This window comes from Amphiprion ocellaris, chromosome 16, assembly GCF_022539595.1.
Source record: "Amphiprion ocellaris isolate individual 3 ecotype Okinawa chromosome 16, ASM2253959v1, whole genome shotgun sequence".
Taxonomy (NCBI): domain Eukaryota; kingdom Metazoa; phylum Chordata; class Actinopteri; family Pomacentridae; genus Amphiprion; species Amphiprion ocellaris.
Genome location: NC_072781.1, coordinates 29,673,196 through 29,697,352, shown reverse-complemented (window position 1 = coordinate 29,697,352; position 24,157 = coordinate 29,673,196). Strand labels below are relative to the sequence as shown.

The 24,157-nt window shown below is 38.7% G+C and overlaps 1 protein-coding gene across 2 annotated transcripts in view; it reads left to right on the top strand.

Moving 5' to 3' along the window:
- The first annotated feature begins 712 nt into the window (after positions 1-712).
- The window catches only part of LOC111579075 (pro-neuregulin-3, membrane-bound isoform), a 464,743-nt gene continuing 441,298 nt past the window's right edge, over positions 713-24,157 (top strand). The window contains exon 1 of one of the 2 annotated variants that reach the window (XM_055018709.1): positions 713-3,126. In XM_055018709.1, the coding sequence (XP_054874684.1) occupies positions 2,421-3,126 (706 nt within the window). In that variant the 5' untranslated portion in view covers positions 713-2,420. The remainder of the gene's footprint in view (positions 3,127-24,157) is intronic. The other variant, XM_055018708.1, reaches the window with a different exon arrangement.

Below are 24,157 nucleotides of genomic sequence, written 5' to 3'. Positions count from 1 at the left end.
TCATCTGTTTTTTGAGGGTTTTTTTTGCTTTTGTTTCTGTTTTCATTGGAGAGGGTGGGTGCCCTCAAAAAAAAAACAGAATAAATAAGAAAAAATAATATTTCATTAAAAAATACATTTGTGTCAGTAGCAAGTTCTTGCACTGATATAAGACGCGATTATTTGCATACAGATCCAGTTTTATAGCCTTTTATAGCTCCAATATGACCAAATATAGTCATAAAAATACACATAAGTTAGCTTTTTGGTTAAAATGTCCGTCTCTGCTGTGCTTTATGTCTCCTGTAATGCCAGGCTGTGGGTGTGGCCGAACCGATGAGTGACGGTTCCTGCGTTGTGCCTCGGCGGCTCTGATCCGTCTGGGACTCGGGCTTCTCTCCGGTAACTGCAGAGATCTGTCCCCTCCCTGCTTCTCCTGCTCTCATTATCTTTATCTGTACACACACACACACACACACACACACACACACACACACCTCCACTCCCTATCTTCTTCTCTTTTTTTTTTCCCCCCAGTTTTCTGTATGCATTCTGCATCTTTACTCGGTCCCCTCCCTGCTAACGGAGGTGGGCAAGCTTCCCAGTGCTGGTGCATCTAGCAGGTGCAGCCTCTTTTCCCTCCTCCCTCCCTGCTTCCCTGCCTGCCTCCCTTTCTCTCTCTCCTCCCTCTCTCTCTCTCTAGCTCTGCTCTGTCTGCGTTTTTTCCCTCTCCCCCTTCTCATTCGTTCTCCGTCTCTCAGCGGCAGCAGCTCGGGGAGGCAGCTGTATGCGCGTCTGCATCACGATTTGCCACAGGTAAAGCGGGACAGCTGCAATCGTCGGATGTTGCTAACCCCGGAGGGGGTTGGGGAGCCTTCGGTGCTGCAGTTGCAAGTTCCCATCCCGGCGCCGGGTGCACAATCCTAATCATCTCCAAGAAAGAGAGAGAAGAGGGGAGAAAAAAAGCATCCTGGAGGGGAAGGACGAGCAGAAGATCCCAGCAACCAGACCAACAAATCACAGGCTGACTCGAAAGAATAGCTTTCAGGGCAGAAAGCAAGAATCAGTGGGATATTTTTCCTGTTTTTTCTTCCTCTCATCTCTTGCTTTGCGCTCTTTCGTTCATTCCCATCCACTCCCTGCTTCTTTCAACCTCTTCTTCTCACATCTTTATCCCCTCTGTGGCGGAATGTTCTCCGCAAATAGACGAAGAGAGGCTTTTCCTGAGCACTTGCTGCTGCGTTATTAAACCAACAGTATACTGAGACAGTAGACAGCTGAGCGGACAGCTTGGGGAAATCTGATCTGCAGCTGGCTGGAGAAGGAGCAGGATCACGCGTTGCAGTTGCAGATTTATCCGCCCTGTGATACTGCGCGACAACACCCCTCATTCTTTTTTTCCTCCCTGTCCTCATCTCAAGTGTTTTCTTTCTGACTGGATTGTGGAAAATTAATTGGATTCTACTGCTTTGTTTTTAGATCTCGCTGGAATTTGGAGCACAAGGAGGCAAAGTGGGGTTTGGAGCCAGAGAGTGATAAATATTGAAGGAAAAAAAAGAAAGGCTGATTTGGAAGACAGCGGGGTGGCAAAGATAGCGGATAATCATGGGAGAGTGCCGAAGAGACGCATACATCTCTTCGCTCTGACTCTCTTTCAGTTACAAAAGAGACGGATTTTGGGATCCGACGGACGCTGACTTGGCTAAAGCTGTTGGAACAGACTGCATCAAGCAACATTTAAAAAAAAAAAATTCGGTCCTGCAAGGCGTGGAGAAGCAACCAGACCCACCCTGCAAGTTTCATTCTCTGAATAGATCCTGTTGTCCCACCGTGGATCATACATGGAGGGGACATACATGCATGCCAAGTGAAAATAGTTGTGGATTTTTTGCTGCAATGGCATCCCGACACTGATGCCATGGATTTCTCACATGCACAGATGTAAAGCCGTTGCCTTCCCACCCATCTCTCCCTCCCATCTCTCTCTTTGTCCCTCTTTCCTCCCGTTAGAGGCGTCACTTCTTCCACTTCTCCTCCTGCTTTTTTACCCTGCCGTGAACGTTCCTGGAGTTCACTGTTGCTTCTGTTGGACATCGAGAGTTTGGGCAGGACTAAACACGGACTAATCGGGCGATTATCCGTCTACGCCAGCTCTCCTGTTTCTCACTGGGTGTCACTGAGTGTGAGTGTGAGTGTGTGTTTGTGATTGTGTGTCTGCATGTATCTCTTGCAACCCTCCCCTTCTCTCTATCCTTGGAATACATATCTGTGCACGTGTTATTGAGAGTCAGATCCTGTGGGGTGCTTCTCTATCCATTACTTCACCTTTCCCTTTGTCTTTTTCTAAATGTCCAGTGTTGTCGGGAACCTTTCTGCCATGTGCTACTGATACCTATTGCAGGGTTAACCCTCACTGAGCCATAAAAGGACGGCAGGAAAGGATGAGTGAGTGTTCTGGGGCAGCTGTGTCCGGGGCAGTAATCCTGGAGGAACCTGAGCGTTCCGGGGCCTCTGGGGCCCGTGGAGAGGCCCAGGCCCAGGCCCAGGATCAGGGTCCCCTCCGCTGTGCAGTATGGCCTCGCCAGCAGACATGGCTGTGTGTGGTCCCCTTGCTTATTGGTTTCATCGGCCTCGGATTGAGCCTGATGCTTCTGAAATGGATTGTCGTCGGCACAGTTCGGGATTATGTGCCGACAGACCTGGTGGATGCTAACCGAATCGGTCAAGATCCTATCTTCCTCTCCAAGCCAAGCGGGATTCCCAAGAGTCCCGACACTACTACTACTACTACCACTACACCTACAGTCGACGGCGGGAACCCCACGCCTCGAACTGTAACTGTGGCGAAAGGTAGAACTCGCACCACTGCTACCACCACTACGATAAACCCTAGAGGGGGCGGAGCTTCTGGTAGTCAGGTAACCCCTCGGAATCCTGGAAATCGTAACGGACGCGGACCTTCGGGTTTTACTACGACCACTGCAGCGCCGCGGACAACCTTCATAATCGGAGGTGCGACATCGAGCTCGTCTCCGTCCAATCCGACGGTTCTACACGACTCTACGCAGATGTGGACGGCGGAACATACGACTACGGAGATGGTTTCCACAACGCTCACCACACGTACACACGGCCACCGCAAAACACGTAAGTCTTCCTCATGCTTTCTGTTCTTGAACTTTGCTGTGAGTGGGCTTGGCTGAACCAGATTTGCCTCCTGGCTGCTTCTGTATCATGATGTTTGATTTGTGTTTGATGAAGTGGAGATTGTTGAGTTTTTTCCAGACCATTTGGTTTAGAATTGACTTTTGCTGCCATCCTGTTTTGGAAATGGTGTATTTGACACTCCTGTAGGCTGAATATTGCAGGAGAGTGATCAATGGTATTGACTGGTACAGTAATGCTATCTGAACTATGCAGGACCCGATAATCAATCTCTCTGCTGTGGATATTTGAACACTTTGCTGCATCATGTGTTGGATGCTCACTAAGCAACACTATGACATCTTGGTCAACAGAGGCTAGAATGACCTTTATAGGTTTATGCATGCAAGAGGCGACAATTTTGGCCTGAAACACACAACAGTGGATGTTTTTATGGTATTTGTTGACACACTGAGTACTGTGAGCATCATATAAAATGGATGTTGATTGGTATTATGTAGGTTTTCTGGTGAAATGTGCAATATGATTTGCACAATGTGGAAAGGTTTGGGCTCAACAAACAGTTTGCATCAATCTTCTTGAGTTTTGACAGCTTCTTATGAAATTATGTTCAACCAACGAAGGACAGTGAGTTACTGGAATTGGTTTTCGTTCTTGATCAAGGGAATTTTTAAATAATGTTTGTTGGATAAACATACGTTTTCCCCATTTATTTACCACAAAAACTAGCTGCTTTATCAAGGTTTTCCATATTGTTGTTGATTTTTCAAGTGTGCTTAATTACAAATATAGTTATGAACACGAGTTTTTAAGTAGACATCCTTTTAAAATTAAGTTGCCTCAAATAGATTTTCTTAAGTATTTTTTACATTTGTGGGGGTTTTGTTCATGTAGTATCTTTTAGGATCCTTATTCATTCAAAAACAACATTTTTGAAGCTGTGTATTTGATAATATTGTCAATTTTGTTGAGAAATGTTACCTTGAGCTGTCCTTTGTTCCCTCTAACACACAATCTTCACATTCTGGTTTTGTCCCTGCATTTATACGTGTAGGTGAAGGGACTTTAAATTACCAAAAATTAAGTTATCTTGCCAATTTCATTAGGTTAGTACAACTTGAATTTTGTTAAATTTCATGAAAGCAATTAGCATAGAAATGTGAGTTTAAATCACATAGAATATTAGGTTGATGCAATTAGCAACATTGTGATGTCAACATAACTCATTAAGGTAATGCTTGCAACTGAAAAAGCTGTACATTAGTGCAATTCTTTTGCAACCATGCACTGAGTTAAGTTGCACAATTTGTAGTTTTAGACTACCTCTGTAATTTCCAAAGAGGAAAATGATTCAGTTTATGTAGTTCTTCTCAATTTCTCCTGCAGTTGTTTAAAACAATCTAGTTTCTGTACTTTTTTGAGTGCTCGTGGGTTGTAGTAGTACAATGTTCCAAACAACACTGACTTTTGACTAAATCATTTGAAGATTCCTTGATATACTTGTTCTTGATGCACCATTTAAGACCACTGTACGCTCATTGATTTGACATCTGAATGCAGGCTCTGACATGTGCACTAAGTGGTTTTGTTTTCCTGTAACCTCGGAGTTACTTCGATGCTGTTTCCTTCCTGTAAACATCCAAACATTCTATATCACAAACGTTCAGATTTAGGTTATGATCAAACACAACAATGAACACTTTGAAAACTCCAGATAAACCAATCTTGACATGAAAAGAAACGAATCCCGCTTGCTAATGGAGGCTGATTCTTCCCATTTCTGTTCTCCGTCCTTGACTCAAGTCATGCTAGAGCTGCTCATGCTATTGATTGGTGCTGCGGGGGATTTTCTTGCAGTAATCAATGACATGCACACACACACATACATAAATATACAGTACACACACACACACACACACACACACACACACACACACACACACACACACACACACACACACACAGTCTCCTCCATGATAAATCTAAATCTCCCTGCTCTCAAAATGGTGTCACATTTTGTGCTGGACCTCCCTGAGCTTGTGATGTTGGTTCTCTGATGCAGGTTTGGGCCTCCAGTCACAGGAGTATATTTATTTTTAATGCTGACCTCATGCACTACGTATATCAGGTGTCTCGCATGTCTGCAGTGGGGAAAAAATAGCTGACAAATCGTTACCTTATGGAATTCAGATCATAGAGGCTCATGCATTTCAATTTGTTTCATTTCTTCCTGCAGCTTAACACAAATTAGCCATAAATCAATGCACAACGTACAACAAACGCTGCATTTCTTACTCATGGTGCTATGAATTATAGCCATTTGTATTGATTAAAATATTAACCCTAGCCTCAGTGCTGTTGCTTTTCTTGAAGCATGTTGGAATGCATCGCCATTTATTTAATTATCGTGATCATATATTGCATAAACGATCGAGAAAGCTCACTTCCTTCCACCTGCTTCGGCTCGTGCAGCTGCTTCTTTTGTGTCCATGATAATGAAAACGTCCAGGGAATGTTCCCTCTGATAATTAGAAAAACATAGGGGGGAAAACTCTCCTTTCATTACCAGGAGGAGGAAAAAATGGAGGCCATTCATCATCATCCATTCATTTATTAATTAACCATTAAAGAAGAAGAAGAAGAATGCCATTTCTCCAGCAAGTGCTTATGAAAACCATTAAGCGTCATTGATAGATATCCAAGGGAAAATGTCACTCCTTCTCCGGCTCGCCTCGGAAAAAAGTTCTGTCGCTCAATAATCCGAAACACCCTTCGCCTTCCCACCCCTGGGTTTCCGCCACCCACATGCTGCTTTGATTTGAAAAAGCCATCATTTTCACATTAACCATCCATTATGTGTGAATGTGTTATGTGGTATTACTGAATTGGCCACACTGGCTTGCGCTCAGAATCGGAGAGGATTTAAGAGTAGCGGGCCAACTGTGGGCTCTCGTCAGCGTCGTCCTTTGTCTTTGTAGGTCGTGAAATTGAAAGCGACAGATTTTTTTTTTTCTTTTTTGATCTGATTTTGGGCTGCGGTGGTCAAAACAAAACAACTAAACCAAATTTCAAGTAGAATCCCAAAGGAAGTGAGCGTAAACTGCTGCTACCTGAAGATGTCTTGAAGGATTTTAAGACTTCTCTTGCACAAAATCCACTGTTGACCTCAAAACTTCATGTCCACGACCTGCAAGTTTGATTTTTTTGATAAAAGTCAAATATCACCTGACTGAGTTCATAATCTTTTGTCCTATTGACATATTTATGCCACGTCTGTCAAATTCTTGGACGTGCTCCAACCAGCAAGCATGGAATGTTCTCACATCGGCTAACATTACCTACAAGTTCTAATAAAGTTTCATAAGAAATATTATAAGATGATGTTCAAAGAAAGTTCTTCTATAAAATGTTCCCTCAATGTTGCATGGCAACAAAAAAAAAAAAAGACATTCTCAGTGCAACATTTGGAAAGAGTTTAAGAGCATTTTTAGAGAACTTTATCCTACCTCTAAGAAGAACATTCTGGGAACTAAAAAGAACTTCCTGCTGACATCAATGTTGACCTGTAGAGTAATATATTAACAAAGGTGGAACATTATACTGTCATTATTCTGAGAATGTTCTCCAATAAAATGTTCCCACAGTGTTAAATGATAAAAAAAGAAGGAAGGATGCTCTCAATGCAACATTCAGAAAATGTTTTAGAACATTTTTAGAGAGAACTTCATCCTGCCTTGAAAAGAAAACTTCCTGCTAAAACCACTACTTTAACTTTGCAAAACTTTCTCAGAACCTTTTTAGAACCAATAAAAAATCTTGCCGGTCAACTGCTAGTTGGCTTTGGTTTCTGCTGCGAGACACAACTGACACTTTTCACCCCCAGAACTGCAGCAGCGCAGCTCCAGTGGCATTTGGTGACAGTCTAGCTCGTCAAAGAGTCGAGATGTGACAGCGACATGAAGATATCAAAGCTAGGTTGTCTTACTTCTAGCAATTGTCCCTCTGCATGGATGATTGACGTATCTAAATCTGTTAGCAAATCTTAAGCCATCGCTGCGCTTTAAGCTGCAGAGTGAAGTAGGGACCTGTGAGAGCTGATACCATTACAGGGAGCAGAGTGACCTCAGGGTAATACAGGGCAAAGTGTCAGCTCATGCCTCAGCTATAATGCTGCTGGGATAGAATGGACTGCAATGCAGCAGGGCTTCAAACAGACCATCAAAATAAGAAAGTGGAAAAAAATGGAGGAAGACGGGTATAAAATATGTTCGTCTTGGTGTTTATTAATGTTTGTGTCATTTATTTCTTCAGTCAGAATCAGCTTTAGTTCTCAAATTTGCTCCTGCACACAAAGATTTTGACATCAATGTGCAGTTCTACTCCTCCTATATACTTGTTTTCTGTTTCTACACTGTAGTTAGTCTTTTAATACCTGCACAATTTTGCAACTTTTCTCTTCTACTAGCATGATTTGCACATTACTTTGCACATTAGCTTCACATTAGATGTGAGCGCCTGCATACCTTGAATTTCCCCAAGAATATGAATACATCATCCATCTTTCTGTCTAAAAAGGCAAACAGATGATCTGTAAGATGCTGCATATCAGTAAATATGCAACAGATGGATCATATGTCATGTGTCTTTTCACAAAGAACCTACAATTAAACAAGCTATTGAAATTTTGGTCACAAGTGTCAGCCAAATATGCATCAATGTTCAGTTTTAACAACAATATTCAGAAACACACCCCCTATATATGCTTATTTCTATTTCTTTACTGTAGTTAGGCTTTCATATACTCTTGTTATTGTAAATACAGGCACAATTGTGCACCTTTTCTCTTCTAGCGGCTTGATTTGCACATTCTTTGGCACATTAGTTTCCTTATTCTTCTTAAATCCTACATGTGTGAGCTACTGCACACTTTAAATTTCCAAAAAGTATGAATAAAGTATCTTTTGATCTGTCTAAAAAGACAAACAGGTGATCTGTAAGATGTTAGTACATATGCATCAGATGGATATGTCATGTTAGAAAGCCTCTAAAATTAAACCAGCTCTGGAAATTTTGGTCACAAGCACGGAGAGAGCTAAAAAAATAATGAATGTTTTTGTAAATATGACTGGATGAGTCAATGCAGTGATGAGTAAATCCCTAGGAAAGCGGTGATGATGAAGCACTGCAGCTATATTTATGATGTGTCACTGAGAAACCCAGACCTCCTTCAGATTCCGCTTCCTGATTGTTGATTGTTCTGTGACTGTCGGGTCCAAGCTGCAGTTCCGGTTCAGTCTGAGGCCTCTGTCTTCCTGCCGAGCTGCTCGGCAGGATTAGATTTCAGTCAGACAGTGGCCCTGAAACCTAAATCCAGATTAACAGCCCATCACCATGACTCTGGAAGCAACAGAATTACATCAGCCCACCTATCAGTCACATTACACTCTACATGGGCTTACAAGCAGCAGCAGCCTCGCAGCTCTGGTATTGTTTTGATGCATGGTCTGCGGTGGCATGTTTTTCATTAAATGATGCTGAGGTGACATGTTTAAGGCGCCGTTTTCTCCTGGCTGTGTTTCAGGATCCCTCCGGGCTACAGTGCCGAGGCCCGGGGAAATCGTCCGCGCTCACATTCTCGACGCAGACATGACAAGCAAACGCAGTAAAGTGCCGTTTATTGCCACTTTCTGTGACAACGGCGCGGCGCAGGGGAAGTTGTGTCTGTTTGTAGTGTTTGTGACATTTCAATGAGCAGTCGTGCACATTCGAGACATTGAAAACATCCAAAACGCTTCAAAATACAGAGAACAAATGCACAAACAGAGACTGTTGTACCACCACCATACAGAATAGCAAAACAAGGTTCCATTTTTTTCTTATCATTGTCTGGAATTGAGCTATATAATGGAAATTTTAACCCCATTTTAGCTAGTTCGAAGCCTCAGATCTGCAATTTTGGTCATTCTGGCTGATGTTGATGCTAAAATCTAAGGGTGACCAAGCTTTTTTTTAAAAAATCATTTCCAAAAATCCATTTTTATAGACTTCCTTGTAAGTGATATTGTCTATTTTACACACTTTTACATGATGCAGTGGCATTTTGGTTGTTTTTATGACATTATTTGCATCAGTTCGTGTGTTTTCTATCAGTTTTATTTGTATTGAAACTCAGTATTTTGCATTTTGTGTCTTTCATGGCATCACTTTTTACTTCTCGTCTTTTTTTCTTTCTGCTCCGTCCTCTTTTTTTGACATATCCATCAAAAAACTCTGTTTTTCAAAGCTGCTACATAAAAATAATTGCTACGACAATTATTGTATTATTCATCTATGCGCATTTTACAGCTGAAACATCTGCTCAACTCAGAAAATCTGCTCTTTTCTTTGGCCAAAAGCTCTTGTAATGACATTATGGTTGATCAGCATGAAGCTTCAAATCTGCAGAAAACATAATTGTGTTCACGGTTGTGTTCTTTTTCCCCGTGTGCCGCAACAAAAGACAGCAAATTCTCAATCTGTCACACCTTGTAAGACCTAAATACATGTAGTATTTTATCAAAAATAGTCCACAGCTACCATCAGCAGTTATTTCATCTGAAATAATGTTAATTAAACAAAATAATTGATAATTATTTTGATTTTTGGCATAATTCTGGTTAGGATTTGTGTTTTATTGTGAATTAATTTTAGATTTTTGCATTTATACGGTTTTAGAAACTTCATTCAGTCTCTCGTTTCATGAACCACACAACAAACCTCCAAATTAACCGAAAATTAACTCCGGCCAACATCGGAGGCATCAGTGTACAGTGTTTGTGTTGCACTAATCATCTCACAGGGAGAGATTTTGGGTTTTAAACCAGATTTTAGGTTTTAAACCAGATTGCAGAGTTTACAATCTTTACACTTGGATTAGTTCTGTGGAAGCTGCTTAGTAACAAGTTCCCTGTGGACTTTTTCACTACATTCATGTGTTGTGAGCTCTGATGGCGTCTATATGTGTCTGATGCATTTCAACCAGCTGCCGAGTGAATAGGACCTAAAAATCAGGGTCATTCTTCAGCTCTGATTGCTTCCGTGCAACTGGAGGAACTTTTTAGGACCAAATTACAGCTTTTAAGGGGAAGCAGTGTGCAGAATAATTTGACATTTGTAGAACTGTGGCTCTCGATATCCATAGCGTGAATATTTCGGCTGTGCTCTGGAAGACATCTGACATAGTTATAAAGTTATACTGGGAATTGAGATGCATCTGAACGAGCTTTAAAGTGGCTTCTCGAGAGGAATCAGAGAACATGTTCCATTTAATTGCATGTTTGTTTAATTTGCTTTAAAGTATGAAAGAAAGAGTCACATGCGAACTCATGAGTCACTTAACTTTAAATTCAGCCTTTAATCGTCTGAACCGAACACGACTGGCAGATTTGCTTTAAAAATCGTCAAAATTACACCGTTTGTCAGAAGCAAAAACTAAAAAAGAGAGAAAATTAGTTTGTTTTTCAGCTTTATAATGGTAGTTGAACTTATCTTGTAGGACTTTTTGTTTAGTTGGGGAAATTAATGAAATCTAAGCTAAAAATCTTGAAAATCTCTATTCAACATGTCACAGTTTAAAAAAAAAATTGCCATAAATATATTTGCTTTAAATGTAGCCTTTAATTGTCTGAATTGAACCTGACTGGCAGGTTTGATAAGGATGTCATTGTTTTAAAAATCACCAAAATTACACCATTTCACAGAGGCAGGAACTAAAACAGAAAATTTGGTTGTTTTTCAACTTTACAATTGTGTTTCAACATATCTTGTGTTTTTTTTTTTTATTTTGTTGGAAAAATTAAAGTTAAGGTTAAAATTGTGATATTTCATTTAAAAAATCACTTTATTCTAAATAATAATGTTTTAAAAATTGCCAAAATTGCACCATTTGTCAGAAACAGAAACTAATAAAGCAGAAAAAATGTCTGTTTTTTTAACTTTACAATGGTGTTTGAACTTATCATGTATGACTTTTTGTTTAGGCGGGGAAAATACTAAAATCTAAGCTAAAAATCATGATATTTTATTAAAATCACTTTATTCTACATGTCTCAATTAAAAAAAAGTCAAAAATTAAGCATTTGCTTTAAATGTAGCCTTTAATTGTCTGAACCAAACACAACTGGCAGGTTTGATAAGTATGTTATTGTTTTAAAAATCATCAAAATTACACCATTTGTCAGAAGCAGAAACTAAAAAACAGGGAAAATTTTGTTGTTTTGCATCTTTACAAAGGTCACTGAACTTATCGTGTGGATTTTTATTTTGTTGGGAATATTAATCAGATTTAAAATCAAAATTGTGAAATTTGATCAAATTGCTTTATTATACGTTTTGATCTTTAAAAAAAAAAAAATGCAAAAAATAAAGCATTTGCCCTAAAAGGATTCTGCAAAAAACTAAACATTTTGCTCTTCCTGTCAAGTCATTCGTCACTCAGGTGCTATTAGAAACTTACGTGATAAAATTCGCTAAGTTCGGCTGAGCTGCAGGCAGTGCTTTCACAGAGCACATAGAAGACAAGTAAGAAAACAAATTAAAAGTGGATTTATTAAAAATAGCTGTAGTATGTAGACCTACTATTCTTATTCCTAGTTTTTGTAACACCTGTTTGCACTTGTAATTAAAATATGTAAATGTATTATTTTTCAGTTTTTGTGAAATTATTAAAGAAATTAATTTTTTGTTTGTTTTTATAATGATATAAGGCATTATAATTTTGCTATACTGCACATTAGAGATTTCTGAGTTCTCTCCACTTCTAGTTATGGTTGTTCTGTTTCCATAATGGTAAAGGACTTTATACTGCAGTGAAAAAAGTGGGTTAAAAATGTGATGGGAGCAACAATAACAACAAAAAACACCCAGAAACTGCTCAGAGTTGAGAGGATTAAATCAGACTTTACTTGAAAATTCTGCCAGTATGTTGAGACAATTAATAAACTGTTTATACTACTTTGAAATTTGCACTACTAAAGTATCAAATGTTCATTCACTTCCTTTTTTTTGGGTAATTCTGTGCTAAACACGATTTAGATGCTTATTGGATCAATTCCAGTCTTGACTCGGCTCAGACATCTCAGGGGGGTTCTTTTAATTAAAACAACGAAAACATACATTTCTATTCCCATCCGTCTAAATGATAAATGCTTCGCTCATGTTCCATTTTGTCCCACGTCTGCGTGTAGCTGATTTGCGCGAGTTGTTCCTAAAATATCAAAGCAGATTTCAGTCTACAACGATCAGCTGTCTGTGGCTGTCCACGATCTGAACACGTCAAAAACGCATCGTTTCATCCCCTGAAAATAAAGCTCAACGTCACTTTGATTCATTCTGATGAAACGTCTTGCAGGGGGGAGAGTGATGCAACTTTAATGATGCGAAAGAGAAACATGTTCAATATGTAGTGGAAAGTGTAAATAATTGAAGACGGCTGGGGTACAGCAGATTCTGCAGTGAATGGAGGTGTTTGGGGCGACTTCTCTCCCCGTGATGGCTGTTTTTTTAAATTCTTTTTTAAACGAAGGTCAAACTAATTTATTTGAGATTTTTCACCATTTTTTTAATAATTATTTTTGACTGAGAAGATTAAAATTCTCCATCTGCCTCCCGTCTCCAGCTCATCGATCAGCCGTGTCCGGATGATGATAAAGTGGTTAAATGGTGCCGCTAACTTCGGAGGAGCTTTTAATAATTAATTCGGGGGTTTAAGCTGCCTTGATTAGATGAGTCTTGCACCGTTTTATCGGAGAAGGTAGCGGCTGACGAGATGTTGGAGGCGTTAATTCCTTTTCTGGGACTCACCTGTCAGCCAGCGAACTGCTCCCTGGTGTCTGAGGGGAAAAACAGACACTGATGTGACGAGATGGGATTTCTTTCTTTATTACTCAGCCATGTTCCTTGGCGGAATTAGGCGACGATTGCCGTACATTTGTCCTTCAGTCTGTTTGTCTGTCTGCTCACAACATTACTGAAAAATGGAATAGCAGATTTGGATGAAATTTTGGCACAAGGACCAAATGAATAGATTTGGCAGTGATGCGGCTTATGGTCTGGATCCACAGATCTATTGAACATTTCTGTATGACTGCGAGATAGCAGCACGGTGTCACTGTAACTATGACAACAAATGAACACTACGTCAGCTGTTTGCTGATGATCACAGGATTGCGATCCTACTACAAATGGACACTGGCGGACTTATCAGGATTTATCCATCGGAAATGATACGACTGAGCAGCCTTGGCAGAGTACTGTGCTCTCTGAGTGCTTTTCTTTATTTTCATTCATGGAATTAGGTCAGGACAGTGTCTTATCCTGACGTTATTTTTCTCAAACTGTAGGAACATTCATCTCCTCACTGGTTTGACTTTAAATGCCAAATTAATCATAATTTACTCACGAGTACTGACAATAGATGTAGCTACCATATTTAAACTGTAAAAATCTTTTAAAAATCCTTTTTAAAAAGCTCAAAAATCAGGTAGCAAAGTTGAAAAAAAATTATGTTTGTAAATGAACATTCAAATATCTGCAAAATATTTATTTGTTAGCTGGTTTAAATACAGTAAAAATAGTGTAATTTTACGGTCACACACTGTAAATGAATTTGTAAAAATATAGACTTTTAATTAATATTTTTTCTGTGGTTTTACTAAATATTATTACTTTCACAGGGAAACGGGAAATAACAGTTTGAAAAAATATTTACCATTTTTAAATCCCTAAAATATTTCAAATGATATGAATGCTTAAATGAATGTATTTAAAATAATTTCAATACAGCAAATAATAGTGTAAATTTGCTGTGAAATATTTGAAAAAAATTTTTTATAAAAATACACATTTGTGATTCATGATATTTTGGCCAAATTTTTATTTTTTTTTTTTACTTTCACACAAAATGAATTTTAAAAAGTTCATTGTATCTGTTGCTTTAAGAGCAATCTTAAAAATGTCTTTACAGTTTAAGTTAATGTAATGAATATAAACTCAGCTTCAGTCCCTGTCAGAGCAACTATCACATAAATATTGTTCCCAAATTATTTATAATCCACCAGTGGGGATATGAGAAACTCATATTGATTTCTGTGGGTTGTGAAATTAGAGGTTTGGAAAGAGGCGAGTAATCTCCAGCCTCCTCTCCCACCTTCTCCTGCCTCTCTTATTAAATCCGTCTGCAGGCCTACAGCAGCAAACCGTTTAACACCAGTAAGTAAATAAATATCAGACGGTTCTGAGTTCAGCCAGCAGCTCTGCAGCTTTTTCCTCGCCAGTTATTTCAGAAAGCTGTGACAAATAGAGGCAGGAAACTCTAAACTACCCGACTGACCTGCACATGCACCAGAAAATCTGCATCACTGGTTATAATGTGTGAAATATTCTGTTAGCAGTGACTTCTTGATGTTGTGTGAATGACAGAAACTCTTCCAAACTTAAGGAGCTTCACAGAGAAACTGCAGATCAGAAAACACTTTGTTTGAAACATGTTTTTCATGCTATTTTTATATTTTAAGTTCGATTTTGCTGCTGTACATTAGAATTGCCAGCATGTAAAGTTATTAACCTTTCCTGTCACATTTTTCCTCACTGCGGACTGATTTTCAATGCAATATAAAGTCCTGCACCTCTATGGAAACAGAACAACCATGACTAACAAAGTTGAACTGACACAAATCCCAAAAAAAAGAAGAAAAAAATGCAAAATTCATATGATTATTATTTATTTTAAAAAATGTTTTTCCACACAGATGTTACACATACTGAGAAAAGTAGTGACATGTTATCGGTATTTAATTTATTATGTTTTCATTTGTTTTTGTACTCGTATCCAATTCACTGTACACAGCCTGCAGTTCATCCCAGGTCAACTAAGAAGTTCCTGAATTTTTGTCGCGTGACTGTAACAACTGAATCATTAACAGCTTTCCATTTGCACCACGAAAACCAGAATTTTGTTGTTTTTACCGAATCTATTTAGAGCAAATGCTTAATTTTTGGCTTTTTTTAAAAAGTGATTTTAACAAAAGATCACAAATTTAAGCCTAGATTTTTTACTACATTAGAGATTATTATTTCATTGATTGCCAAGAAAGTTGAAAATCTGACAATTCTTTCTGTTTTTGTCATTTCTGACTCTGATAGATGGTGTCACTTGAGTGTTTGAGGTTCAGAGGGTCAATCTAGGCCGTACAGGCTCATGCAAATCAAGCAAAAATAGAAGAAATCTCAACTAATGAGTGACACAAAGAAGCTCAATTGATATAAAATATTAAAGTTGGTGCCTCAACATAAAAAAAAAAAACATTTGGTTTCAGCTGCAGCTTTAATACAGACGTGTAGATTCAGACTGTATCAAGCCCAGTAGTTGTTTCCTGTTTCTCTGCTTTATGTACATGTTTATTAAATGCTGTGTCCTTTAAAATGACAGACAGGATTACACAGCATAAGATTTGTCAGCTGCCATATGTAGACATTAGCTTTAGGTCGTGTAAGCATGGCGACACAGTTTGACCTCTCCGAGTTATAAGCGTCAGGCGTAAAATATTCTGCGGTGATGAATGAAAGTCTCTGCTGCCTCGTGCTCATTATGCTGTTGGCACCTGGCAGTAAACAATGCCATTAGCCAAGATAAAACGCTCAGATAGTGATTATTTAACCTCGCTGGAGCTCCAGGCCGGAGACTCTTCTACTCCGATATGATTTCTGTCATTGAGTGAAGTTTTTTTTTTCCACTTCGACGCTGCTGTTCGCCTCCGTCCTTCTCAAGGTCAGTTAGTCTGACTCAGTTGCTGCTGCTCTGTTCGCTGGACTCAGTGGAGGCTTATTAAGGCGGTTATGTACCGGGGAACTATCAGGAGTTAGCTTAAAATACTATTTATATTTTTATTTGATCGGAAAATGAGCATCACCACTTCATTGTTTGCACTTTTTGACTTTAAATGAGTTTAATCCTAATTTGATTATTGAATATTTTTATGCGCTTCAGCACATTTTACTGTCAAATACCTGCACATGTGGTCGTGTGTTTCTATTTACTTGAGCAGTTACTGTTTGTTTAATTCATACTCTACAGCAGGTATGTCGAACTCATTTTAGTTCAGGAGTCACATTCAGCCCAATTTGATCTCAAGTGGGCCATACCAGCTAAATCACAGCATAATAACCTATAAATAACCACAACTCCAATTTTTTTTCCTTTGTTTTAGTGCAAAAAAGTACATTCTGAAAATGTTCACATTTAAGGAATTATCTTTTTTACAAAACATCATGAACAACCTGAAATTTCTTAAGAAAATAAGTTAAATTTCAAAAACATTATGCCTTAGTTTATCATTTACACATTATAACGTACAGATGACAGTATATCTACAAAACATTTAATCACAGGTATCTGGAAGTGAACAATATAGTATTTTATTCTAGAGTCAAAACGACAAAAGTAGGATAAAAAAAAAATCCCCCCAAAAACAAGACAAAATATTACAAAAACTAGGCACAATGTGGCAAAAAAACTGGAGAAATGACACAAGCGAGACAAAAAGGAAACAGAAAGCGACAAAAACATGAGACAAACGACAAGTCAGACAAAAAACAAGACAAAATATTACAAAAACAAGAGAAAATATTACAAAAACAAGCTACAAAGCGACAAAAAAAGAATAAATGGCACAATTCAGACAAAAAAGACACAAAATGAGACAAAAAACAACAAAGAGAAACACAAAATGACCAAAATAAGACAAAAAACACAATCGAGACAAAAAGGAAATACAAAGCGACAAAAACATGAATGACAAAAGTCAGACAAAAAACAACAAAACCAAGGCAAAATATTACAAAAACAAGACACAAATCGACAAAAAAAACATAAACGACACAAGTGAGACAAAAAAGACACAAAACGAGACAAAAAAGACACAGAGAAACACAAAATGACAAAAATAAGACTAAAAACACGAGCGAGACAAAAAGGAAACGGAAAGTGACAAAATCATGAGACAAACGACAAAAAACAAGAAAAACAAGACGAGACACAAAGCGACAAAAAAATGGGAAAGCGAGACAAAAAAAGAAACAACGAGACAAACAATGAATAAAGCAAAACAGCGGCTGATTTAACAGTTTTTTTTACCATATTTTGGAAAAGTAGTGTAGTTTTATTTCACTGGATTTCAGAGGCTTTGACACTAAACTACCTAATAACAAGTAAAATAGTTTAAATTATTTGACCAACGCTCACCTGGAGCATGGACACGTGTGATGGTGATAAAAGTACCTGAATTTTATTTCGGTTTTTGTCTGTTTTTTTTGGCAGTTTTTTATGCGTTTCAACCACTTGGGGCAGCAAAACAACTTGACAAGCTCCTGTATCAGAAATGTTTCCTTTCATGACATGCAGAAATGCAACAACTACTGCATCATCCAAACACGTCTCCCAGAAAACAGAATAAAATACAGCCAATTTATAACTGCAAATACGCCTTAAAGGAAATTCTACATGGATTATGCCCTAATAATGTTCATATTTTTGGGAGATAATGGTATAAAAGGTGATATTGCAACATATTGACCTTGTTTTTAATGTAAATATAGTGTAATTAGAACTACTGTATCCGCTTGCAGTGACAGTAGCATCACTCTGCTTTTTTCCTGGTTGTTTATGCACTTGTTTGAGACATTTTTTTTACAGTCTTTAACCTACTGACTGACTATTTTTTTTTGATATTTCTAAAGGCACCTCCTGTGCAGCTGTTCCCCTCTATTGATTCCAGTATCATATTGTCTTGTACCTTTCTAAAGTTCGCAAGGGTTCAGCTGTTTCTAAGATCCTTTTGCTGCACAGACTTGAACAAAAACAGCAGATTTACTTCCCTTATTGCATTAAAATATAGCAGTAATTTACATTATCACAGCATGTGTCCCAGATAGTTAAACTTATTTCAGGTAATTTCTTAAATTTAGTGTCACATTTCTGGATTCTAGTACAGCAAAGTCTAATTTGAATTCATTTTGCTTCCATTTTCTTGTGTTTTTAACAGTTTTATATGATTTCTTTTCTTACCCATGTGTTTAAAAAGTTGCTACGCTAATGCCTTGCTCTTGTTTTGAAGTGTTTTTATTCACCTGTCATCCACCCCGATCTTCTCCCTGTAACTCTTGTGCAGTTTTATCAAAATATTGGGTATAAACATGATTAAAAATGGGGTTTGGGATGTTCGGGATTATGATGGTCAGTAAAGAATTGAAACTCTTCCACTGCTGTCCCAGTAGGAGTTTCTGATATCGCTGTTTGTGTAAATTACGTTTCAGAATGAGGCCCTGACTAAAGAGCACCTCAGGCTAATCTAATAAATCCTGCCCATTAATTTTTACATCAGCTCCGCATCCTCCCTCTCGGTTAGTTATAGACACTGATTCTTCGTGTGAAGGTGTGTCAGCATGTGGCGGCACATTTTTCACGTGCACGATGTGAGCCTCCTCAGCCACCGTCTGCTTATTGATCCTATTGTGATTGTGTCCCAGTCTTTTGCCACTCAGCACTTTGAGCGGGGCGAGCAAATAGGCCCGCATATGGGCGTGGGTTCTGATTATCCCGAGCTCGCTGCATTTCGCCGGGGTTATTTTTAGCTTCAAAGATTGTTGCCAGCTACTCTCTGGGAGGCTGCGTGGAGCTGGCTTTTCTGGTGGAGGCCTCGGAGCTGACAGCACCGGAGAAAATAGAACAAAGAGGCGCAGAGCAGACAGTCGGGACGGCGACTTTGGTGTCACTGGAAGACGGTTTTATTTTGGTACAGTTAAGGAAGGGTTTAGCACGTTAAGCTCGGTGAAAAATTATTTCCTGTTTGTTCATTTTGGGGACGCCACCCTTTGTTCGGGATCTTATTATGCTAAGTAGCAGCAATCGGAGACCTCAATAACGGCAGTCTGAGGATGTAAGGAGGCTATTTTCTAGGAAATCAGAGCTGCTAACGGCACATTACTTATTGTGTTACCGTGCGGGAGGTTTTCCTGAGGAAATGGGAAGCTTTCCAGAAGGTCGCTTTCACCTTGATGGAACACACACCTCAATCACACACACAGACTGTAACGGCCAGAACCCGGAGAGCTCGGTGTCGGTTCTCCGAGCTCCGTCCTTGGAGCAGATGGTTACATCATTTCTCTTTCGGTGCCCGACGTGCAGCATGTGTCTGTGAGTTAGTCTAGACAGTATCAGTGCATGCAGTAATTGATAGTTACTATTCCATAAACATGCTTCTCCATAAATCTCCACAGCAAGCAGAGAACGTTCCCCCAATGAGAAAATGTTCAAAGAAAGTTTTAAGGATATTTATCGTTTCAAATAGTGTTTCTGTGAGGTTAAAAGTTGATAGGACAGAACATTTAAACATTTAGAGAATGTTTGGAGAACGCTGTCAGATTATTCTGCGTGACAACAAAAGAAGAACCTTCTCCAAAAACGTTATAAAGATGTTATCAAGACTTCAGATGACAGAATCTCTTTTTAAAAATCGTTTTGTTATGTAAGATATTTAGAAAGGTCGAACATTTTGCCTGCAGTATTCTGGAGGTGTTTTGGGGATGTAGCTGTTCAGAACGTTCCCGCAATGTGACAAAGGACTGTCTCAGTGTAGGATTTGAGAGAACTTCATCCTGCCTTTAAGAACATTCTGGAAGAAAGAAATATCGAAAGAAGAACGTTCTTCATGCAACATTGAAAAACTGTTTTCAAAACGAGGCCCAGGACAACAGAACTAATTCTTTTTAAAAATGTTTCTAGATAGAATTCTCTTCCCGCAATGTTCTGAGAAAGTTTTGGGGATCTTGCTGAGTTTTATAAAACATTCTCACAATGATAACAAAGGAAGGACTTCCTCAATCCAACCTTCTGCAAATGTTTTAAGAAAAATTTTATGGAGAAGTCTTAGGATTACTTCATCCTCCTTTTATGGAGAACATTCTGGGAACTAAAAATGAATCATTGAAGTGGAATTTGATATATTCACAAAGGTGGAACAGTTTCCCTGCATTGTTTTTAGGATGTTTTAGGGATGTTGCCATTGAGAACTTACAAAACGTTCCCACAATTCAACATGATAAAGTAAGGATGGTCTTCATGCAACATTTGGAAAATGTTTTCAGAACATTTGGAGAGCATGTTTAAAGAACTTTATCCTGTCTTTAAGAAGAAAACAACGTTGAACTGTAATGTGATATAATTGTGTTGGTGGAACATTTTCCCTGCAACATTCTGGGGATGTTGCTGCTGAGAACATTTGTCTGTCTCCCACATTGTTACATAATAAGAAATGAAAGGATATTCTCAGTGCAACATTCTGCAAACGTTTGCAGAGCATTTTTAGAAAAATGTCTTCAGAGAACTTTACCTGCCTCTGTGAAGAATATTCTGGGAACTAAAAAAAGAACACTATTCTGAGGATGTTTTGGGGATGTTGCTGTCGAAAACATTCTTTTTAATGAAACGTTCCCACGATGTTACGTGATAACAAAGAAAAGATGTTCTCAATAGAACATCTGGAAAATTTTAAAGACCTTTCTCCTGCCTTCAGGAGAACATTCTGGGAACTAACAGAAAACTTTGCAGAACTTTTCTCAGAATGTTTTCAGAAAAAAGAAAAATTCAAGCTTTTCAACTACTGTCGACTTTTGTTTTTAGTGCAAGAAATAAACATCACTTTTACCCCCAGAACTGTGATGCAGAACTTTCTCAGAACATTATTAGAACAAAAAATTCTAGCTGCACTTTCAATTGTTTTGCTTTTATTCCCTCTGCCCTCTTTTTCTAACAACAAGTAAAAGTTGCTCTCATCATTAAACTGTCAGTCATGTTTGGGATTAATCAGTTAATCTTTCGGTTCTTCAGATTGCTTTTTTTGTCCGACAATCAACTCACGATTCAGTGATATGGAAATTGCTGAGAAAATATCAGCAAATCCTCATTTCCAGCATCTACAAGCTGCAGCAGGCAAATATTAATATTCTGTCTGTTAAATAATCTTCTCTCTACATGTGAATCAGGATTTGGGCAACAAAGAAAGAAAAACTGTGCAGCAATCTTCTATCTTTTGCACAAGGACCACAGTTTAAGCAATGTGTTAGAACCAGACGCAGAGGTGAAATGGGACCAAGAGGTGATGGACATGCATAGAAGGAGGAAGAATCTTAACTAGCTGCAGGTATCTTTGCACCCCGACCAGATGAAGCCAGCCAGCCTCTCATCCATCTAGCAGCACTGAACTGTCCCTTCATTCTGCCGTCTCCTCTCCGCCCACACAGTTCATTTACATTTACATTACACCCAGCTGGAGTTGATTTGGTGGCGAGTGATAGATGGCGAGCTTCTGATGCTGTTTGTAGAATTGGGCTCAGGGGGGCCCGGCGATGTCAGCGCTTTGTGAGGTGGCGGACGCCGTCGGATTCAATATGGCTTCTTGGTTAGCGACTAAATTGCTAGCTGCAGTGGTGGCATGTCTATGTTCGGGATATGATAATTCACTGTCAACTGCTTGTCACCCTAACTAGCTGGTTAGCAAAGCAAATGTGCTAGCCTCCATCTAAACTGCTGCTAAATGGCCTGCAGTTGTTTTCTCCTACAGTGAACCAGGTTTGTTTGCATTTAGCATTGACCTGATTTAGCTTAAGAAGTCATTTTTCATACCCGGTAACTTTCAAGCTTTAAGATTTCATGGCAGGAAATTTTGGGGATGTTGGGGAACAGATGATGGAACAAGAATGTTCTCGAGTCTATATTCCAAAAATGTTTTCCAGATGTTATCGGGGCCTCAGATGATAGAATGTTTTTTTTACAGGACGTTTTATAATGTTCCTATAATGTGATAAATTAAAGAGAACATTTTGACTTTTGGTGAGGGAACACATTATGGAACGTTCTATTATAAGACATTTCTGTAATGATGACAAAGCTTCTCAACACAGCATTCAAAAAACATTTTCAAGATGTTTTCGAGACCTCAGATGACAGAACGTTCTTTATAAGACGTTCCTATAAAGGAATATATTAACGAAGGTGGAACATTCTTAATACAATGTTCTGAGGATGTTTTGGGAATGTTGTTGAGGAACACAGTATAGAACGTTCTCCTATAAAACATTCTCACAATTTTCCATCATAACAGAAGAAAAACGTTTTCAAAACAACATTCAAAGAATGAGAGAAGAAAGAAGAAGAAATTTCCAGATGTTATCGAGGCCTCAGACGACAATATGTTTTTTTACAGAACGTTTTAGAACGTTTCTGTAATGTGATATATTAAAGGTGGAACATTTTGACTTTTGGTTGAGGGAACACATTATAGAACGTTCTTCTATGAACATTTCCATAATAATCGCAAAGATTCTCAATGCAGCATTCTACATTATTTGGTCTTCAGAGGACAGAATGTTCTTCATAACACGTTCCTGTAATGCGATATATTAACAAAAGTGGGACAATCTGGCTGCAATGTTCTCCAGTACAACAACAACCTGAATTATCTAAACATTTTTTCACATTTTTAAGTATTATCTAATTTTATCTGGTGATCTCCAAGCAGTTTCTGGGCGTTTTCTGCTCCTGTCACATTTTTCCTCACTCTAGGTTCATTTTTCACTGCAATATAAAGTCCTGCACCTTTATAGAAACAGCTAGAAGTACAAAGATTTCACAAATATCTTCTGTGTAGTGTGACACAGTCAGAGTGCCATAAATCTTAAAAAAGGAAAGAACAAAAGTTGGATTTCTTTCATTATTTATTTGGCAAACATTGAAAAAAAAGTGTGATCAGCATGTGCTACATTTGTCCAAGTGCTCACAGGTGTTACCACACTAAAAATAAATGGTGACTCCCCATAAATATTTTACTGTTCACATTTTAAATTTGTTTCCCTGCTCGCCTCCTCGCTGCTCTGTGCAAACACTGCCTGCAGTTCAACCCAGGTCAACCAAATAATCCTGGAATTTTCGCCACATGACTGTCGGTTGCAGCTGCGTCACTAATAGCTTCAAGGTTGCACTGAGGAGTGGATAATTTTTAGTTTTTTTACAGAACATGGTTCAAGTAAACAGTATATTTTTGGCAAATTTTAAAATAAAGCATGTAGGATATGTTGGTTTGAATATAGTATTGAGTTTAAAATATGATGATTAATTCTGTTTTTACAGTCTCTGGCTCTGATAAACACTGCAAAGCTGGTGATTTTCAGAGTTTTTTTAAATTATTTGCGAGGCTAGTGAAGAGGCAGACAGGAAAGTAGGGAGAAGAATGGGGGGTAGACCTGCAGCAAAGAGCCGTGAGCAGGAATCGAACTCAGGTCGTCGTGTCGTGGATTATAGCCCCTATTCATGGGTCACCCGCTCAACCTGTTGAGCTATCTGGGCACCCAAGTTGGTGATTTTTAAAATAGCATGACTTTCAAACCCACTGGTGGATTTTGTGGCTCACAGGGTTAAAACAGGATTTGATAAAAGCCATAAACATGATTAAAATTGTAATGTATGATTGTAATTTGAGTCGGTGAGATGAGGCTGATCCAGACGGGATTAATATCACTGTGACACGAAAATGACCCAAACCTGAACTGCAGAAAGCAATGATGTCAGCACAGGGCATTTTGTGTGATACCAGATGGTCAGTCACACTGGAAAAAAATAAATACATAGTCAGTGTTCAGAGACCAAACATTCGTCCGGCAGCAGCCAACATGTAACACGTCACTAGTGGACGGTAGGTTCACTTTCTGTCTCTGTAGGTAAACAGCCATGTGTGTTTTATTTGAAATTGGAGAATGAACACAGTGGGCTTATTGTCTGCACACCAACATCTAGCAGTGCACGTTCCGACAACATTGGACATTACCTACAACTTCTAATAATTCTTTAAAGAAAAGAACATTTTAACAAATGGAGGATCTTGTCAGGATCACAAATGATGTTCCATGATGACAAAAGTGGAACGTT